Here is a 6,301-nt window from a genome sequence, read left to right as displayed (position 1 = left end):
GAGAAGTGAGTGGATATGGCGGCAGCATTGAAAGGAGTCATGTTTATGCTCCGCCAGAATTGAATGACCGGCACAGGTGGCAGGATATAACAGGTTAAGCGTGTTTTATTTTGTTCGAAGAAAATAAATAAATTTAAACTTTTTAGGTAAGAGTGACTGATTGGATGAAGCTTTACACTTGTGCACCCAGTGGCACTCTCGTTATTTCACCAGATTGAAGAGGACAGTCAAGGCAACTCTCACTCATAATTATGACTCACTCCTCCAATAACAAAAAAATAAAAATAAAAATGTAAACTGGAGTCACCTTCCCCCATGTAGAGGGAGAGAGAGACATAGAAAATAAAATAAAATAAAATAAAAAAATAAAAAAAAGAATAATAAAGAAAATGAAAAGGGAGACGAAGTCTCTGCGAAAGAAGTTTGACCCTCTCCAAGTTAAGTTCCATCCCCTTTCCTCCTATGATGCTGCCAAACACGCGCTAAATTCATCACCATCATCGCCTTCTTCATTTCTTCATTCATCAAATTCGCAAAACCCTTTTCATAAATCACCCTCCTACCTTCTCTCTCTCTCTCAACCTAATTCCATTTCACTCAACCACGTTTTTTAATCTTTTTTGTTAATTCTCCTTTTCCTAAGCCTCCATTTGATTTCTTGTTTGGGAAGAAGGTTTGGTCTTCAGATCTGAGGAACCTCGTGGCCCCCGAAGATGGGTATCTGCTGCGCGAAGCCGTCCACGCAGGAAACGGAGAACAAGAAGGGAAAAAAGGGGAAAAAGGAGAACCCCTTCGCTATCGATTACGGGTTTAACAACACTGCCAACGCCAACGGCTCCAAGCTCACCGTTTTGAAGTCTCCCACAGGCCGTGAGATCGAGGCCCGTTACGAGCTGGGCCGCGAGCTGGGCCGGGGCGAGTTCGGCGTCACGTACCTCTGCACGGACAAGGAGAGCGGCGAGGAACTTGCCTGCAAGTCCATTTCCAAGAAGAAGCTGAGGACCGCCATCGACATCGAGGATGTCAGGAGAGAGGTTGAGATCATGCGCCACTTGCCGCAGCATCCCAACATCGTCACCTTAAAGGACACCTACGAGGACGACAATGCCGTTCATCTCGTTATGGAGCTTTGCGAAGGCGGAGAACTCTTTGATCGCATCGTCGCGCGTGGCCACTACACCGAACGCGCCGCCGCTGCCGTCACCAAAACTATCGTCGAAGTCGTTCAGGTTCGATCTGCTGCCTTGATCTGTTTTTTTTACTCTCAATTTTGACTTTTTGTTGGTAGGTTTGGGTTTGTGTTTTGTCGTGTGAAACGGAGAATTGAAATCTGGCCGTGGTAAAAAAAAGTTGGAATGGCTTTGGGTTTAGCGGGTGTCTCGAGATTGAGTTTGGTACTTGCTAAGCTACAACCGAGGGAGTGTTCGATTTACGTGGAAATTGATATGGTTATGATAGAAAACAAGTTGGAATTTTCCTGGTTAAGTTGGGGTTTTGAATTCGAGTTCTGGATTTACTACTTAGAACACGAACTTTGTTTCTTGTAATTGTTCTGGAAGATATGCGTGGTGTTGGAAAAGAAATGGAGCAAGATTATCTCTCAGAAGATACTAGAGTTTTTTTACCAAAAATTTAAGATGGAATTTCATAAATGGGGAGTGCTTTGTCGTGTTTGGGTTTGTGAGCTATTTTGTGAAGGTTGGGTGGTTGCTTTTTTTGCCAATAAATGGTTGTGTTATGAGCTAGGAATCGGGAACCTGGCAGTTGAAGTAATTTGTTTCGTTGTGCATTGTTGTTTTTCAGTTTGTGTGCTGTGGGGAGCCTTTACTCTTCTTTTTGTGCTTATGTGGAGGTTTGTTTGATGTTATGTTTCAGATGTGCCACAAGCATGGTGTGATGCATCGGGATCTTAAGCCGGAAAACTTTTTATTTGCAAATAAGAAGGAAACTGCAGCTCTGAAGACTATAGATTTTGGGTTGTCAGTGTTCTTTAAACCAGGTAATGCTTTTAGTTTGTGCATGAATTGCTTAATAATATTGACTTATTTTCTTTGTATTGCTGCAATGTTGCTTTTATTGATCTATCGTGCGCTGAAAATTTGCCATTTTTTGCCAGGGGAAAGATTTAATGAGATAGTTGGAAGTCCATATTACATGGCTCCTGAGGTATTGAAGCGGAATTATGGGCCAGAAGTAGATATCTGGAGTGCTGGAGTAATTCTATACATCTTACTTTGTGGTGTTCCACCATTTTGGGCAGGTTAGCTTTGTCTCGGTTTTTCAGAGACTGAGTTATTAAATTTTCCACTTTTAAGTTACTAAGAAGTTCATGCAACCAATGCTTATCGTGTACTATGCTATCTTCATACTTTTATAATAAAGAGAAATTGGTGGAAGAAAAATAAGTGGATGTTAAACATTATTATTGATTCATTTGCATGATTTTTCATGCAAGTATGAATGAGATGCATAGATGGCTAATTGCATTGATGGAAGGGGTATTATTCCCAGGAATTCATGGGCAACTTTCTCTGTTCTGGTGTGAATAAGGATGGTTCATTTGTATATAGTGTCTTTTTTACGTTTTATAATCTTCTCTGTATTTTATTTTTATGTTTGACATTAGAAGAGAGAGGATTTAAGAAACTTAATTGTTCATTCATTTCCCCCTTCACTTCGGTGCTATTTCTTTTCGTTATAATTTGTTGCCTTCTGTATCTGATTAGTTTGACTTTCTAAATTTTGTCTCTCTTCCTCTTTTTGTAAAATGAAGAAACTGAGCAAGGAGTTGCACAAGCAATCATACGATCTATTGTTGATTTCAAAAGGGACCCATGGCCTAAAGTTTCTGATAATGCGAAAGACCTTGTGAGGAAGATGCTAGATCCTGATCCAAGGCGGCGGCTAACTGCACAGGAAGTGATAGGTAACATGCAATTTATATAAATTCTTGAGAGATGAAGAAAAGTGTACACTGTTCATAAAATTTTCTGCTCAGCATAATGGATTATTTTTTTCCCTTTAAATTTTACAAAATTGTAATACGAGGATTATAACATTTCTTGTTCACTAAGTGCAGATCATCCGTGGTTACAAAATGCAAAGAAAGCTCCTAATGTTTCTTTAGGCGAAACTGTTAGAGCAAGGCTCAAGCAATTTTCTGTAATGAACAAGCTTAAGAAAAGGGCTTTAAGGGTAATGTTCTCACCAATATTTCAATACTTCTTTGGCAATCATCCCTGAATCGTTAATCTATATGACCTTTCTAATTCAGGATTACTCATTTTTCTCTTAATGGGTGATATTTTTCGCTAACAGGTGATCGCAGAGCACTTGACAGTAGAAGAAGCTGCTGGGCTAAAAGAGGGGTTCAAGCTTATGGATACAAATAACAGAGGCAAAATTAACATTGATGAACTACGAGTAGGGTTGCATAAATTAGGCCATCAAGTTCCTGATTCAGATGTCCAAATTCTTATGGAAGCTGTGAGTACTAATTTTTACTATATCGCCCTATATCTGGAACCTTTTCTCCAGAACTGATATTTAAAAAAGTACCTACTTTTTATAAGATCGAGGTCTTTTTTTGCGTATTTTCTTTTTAATATGCCAAACTAAATTGCAAACATCAATAGGTTATTGATTCTTTAACATGGTATGCTTTAGAATAATTCAGCCACAAGCAGGCATTCTTAATTCTTCCCAAGTGCCATATCCTTTCCTCCTAGAAAGAAACTTCGTAATTAAAAGTGCTACATCGTTGTTTAGTGTCTGTTAAATCATATTATAAAATACATGCCCTCAGAAGGTTGTCTTGTTCACTCCTAACATATGGGACTGTTTTTACAGGGTGATGTAGACAAGGATGGACACCTAGATTATGGAGAGTTTGTAGCTATCTCTGTTCATCTGAGAAAGATGGGAAATGATGAGCATCTTCGTAAAGCCTTCCAATTTTTTGATGAAAACCAAAGTGGGTATATTGAGATTGAAGAACTGCGTAACGCGTTATCTGATGAGGTTGAAACAAACAGTGAAGAAGTTACCAATGCAATTATGCATGATGTAGACACAGACAAGGTCAGTCCATTTTCACTTAGTAGATAAAATTTCTTTTTGGTTGATTTTTGTCTGGTTATAATTAAAAGGTCGAGCCTATTGACTTCACCTACATGGTGCTTTATTTAGAGTGTGATCTTAATAAAAAAATGTTATAATTAAAGTGCTTTATTTGGAACCTCCCATTGATGTTTTGGTGATGAAATTGCAGGATGGAAGGATAAGTTACGATGAATTTGCCACAATGATGAAGGCTGGGACAGATTGGAGAAAAGCATCAAGGCAGTACTCGCGAGAGAGGTTTGCGAGTCTGAGCCTGACTTTGATGAGGGACGGGTCATTGCATTTAAACAATGAAAAAAATGAGGGTAGATGACCACTTTAGAAATGCCAATTTTACTTTGGAAAGGAAAAGTGATAAAGAAGTCTTTTATTTTTATTTTTTTAATTTTAACTTCTCTTGATTGTAATTCTTTTCTCTGATACCCCATTTTTTGGGTGAAAAAAAGTTAGGATATTGGATCCAGTAGTGTTTGTGATTTGAATTACTTTGGTTTGTTGAGGTTGTGGTAGGAGACAGGAGAGGGGAGTGGAGTGGAGGTGAACATTGGACAATTTTTCATTTGTGGCTGTAAATATTTTAAAATTATCATGCTTTATATTTTATCTGCTAATTTTTACGCATACCCTGCCCCGTGAGGAATTATAAATTCATCACCAAATTCAATTATTCATAGATATTGAGGCTAATAATATCTATGAAATAAACATGTATTTTTTTTTTAAATCACTGAATAATCATTCGTGCGCATGTTTCAGTACCAATTCTGTCCATGTCACCATACGAAGTCAGTGAGAAAATTCATAGTTATAGAATTTGGCAAACAAAACCAGTCTGTGCATATTTAGATCTGAGCATGCAACCAATCAACCAATTTATGAGTCTTTCGTCAGAGTAACAGTTAAATTTGTGATGAATTTTTACATTATATGGGCAATGTAATGTAGAAAAGGGATTTGGATCATACATTATAACATAACTAATGTCGTATTAGACAGATACAGATGAAATCAATGATTCCATATATAAATAATTGTGAATCATACCGTGATTAGTTACACACTCAGTCTGTAATTGAAGTGTTCTTTCTTCTTGAGTTATGCTTAAGTTTAGGATACCTTTGGATAAAAAAGTTAAAGAAAAAATAAATTTATCCACAAATTAAAACTAACTTATTTAACAATAGCTATTGAAAATATTAATACGAAAAATCATCTCATATATAAGTTAATCTTAGTTTTATTTTTCTTCTAAAACTGAGAAGATTAGAACTAGGGCTTATCCTCGTATGTCTTTTATCCGTTCTTAGATCTAATGAAAGACGTGACATCTATTTTCTTAACAGGAATAAACATTTTCAATAAATAATAACTAAATAACTAAATGATTATATGAGCCTTATTTAGATCAACATTCACTGCAACATTTTCTATCTATAGTTACATTTATTTAAAATGTTACAATATATCAATTTTAATTACTATAGTAACATTTTTTTTACATAAATATCACTATTAATAAAATAAACATAGATTTTAATTACTATAGTAACAATTTTTATATAAATATCACTATAGACTAAATAAATAGTAACATTTTATAAATAAATATTATAATTAGTAAATTTAAACTAGAATTATTTAAAAAAAAATTAACTTAATCAAATTTTTAAATATTATACATAACTGTAATTCATAAAAATTATTTTCTCAATTTCAACTCTCTCACACTTGTTTTCCTTTGTCAATTTTAATCTTATTTTTTCTATGTCATTCTCGCTGATTCACTCTCAATATCAATCTCTCACGTTCCTCTTCCTCACTCAGTGCCATTCCTCTTCCTCACTCTCATAGTGTCTTTCCTCTTCCTCACGTTTCACTCTCTTCTACATGCTCCGTCTCCATCTTGCTTGTTCGCTCGGTCATATAGCTACTGCTGTGTGTGATTGTCATTGTCATTGCTATTTCTATGTGCGTTTCACTGTCTTGTTCTCTCGCTCAAACGGAGGTAAGATTTTTTCATTCTCTCATGTTCAACTTCAATTTGTTCTTGTTTTCATTCTCACTTTGCTTTTATTTTTTACATTTGAGTGTTCTTTTTAGTAGGTGACTATTGTTGTCTCATTTATTATGATTAATTTGTGTTTGATTTCCGTATTAAAATGCTGATAATTTTTGTTTA

At 35.9% G+C, this 6,301-nt stretch overlaps 1 protein-coding gene across 1 annotated transcript; it reads left to right on the top strand.

Moving 5' to 3' along the window:
• Window positions 1–275: 275 nt before the first annotated feature.
• On the top strand, window positions 276–4,743 carry LOC137814070 (calcium-dependent protein kinase 32-like). The gene is made up of 8 exons (XM_068616614.1): window positions 276–1,229; window positions 1,876–1,999; window positions 2,117–2,260; window positions 2,774–2,926; window positions 3,080–3,195; window positions 3,319–3,486; window positions 3,850–4,080; window positions 4,271–4,743. The coding sequence occupies exons 1-8, from the start codon at window positions 714–716 to the stop codon at window positions 4,433–4,435; spliced, it is 1,617 nt and encodes a 538-aa protein (XP_068472715.1). The 5' UTR covers window positions 276–713; the 3' UTR covers window positions 4,436–4,743.
• The last annotated feature ends 1,558 nt before the right edge of the window (window positions 4,744–6,301 follow it).

The sequence above is a fragment of the Phaseolus vulgaris genome, chromosome 1, assembly GCF_000499845.2.
Source record: "Phaseolus vulgaris cultivar G19833 chromosome 1, P. vulgaris v2.0, whole genome shotgun sequence".
NCBI lineage: Eukaryota > Viridiplantae > Streptophyta > Magnoliopsida > Fabales > Fabaceae > Phaseolus > Phaseolus vulgaris.
Note: the sequence above shows the minus strand (reverse complement) of the source record. Positions and strands in the feature narration are given on the sequence as shown.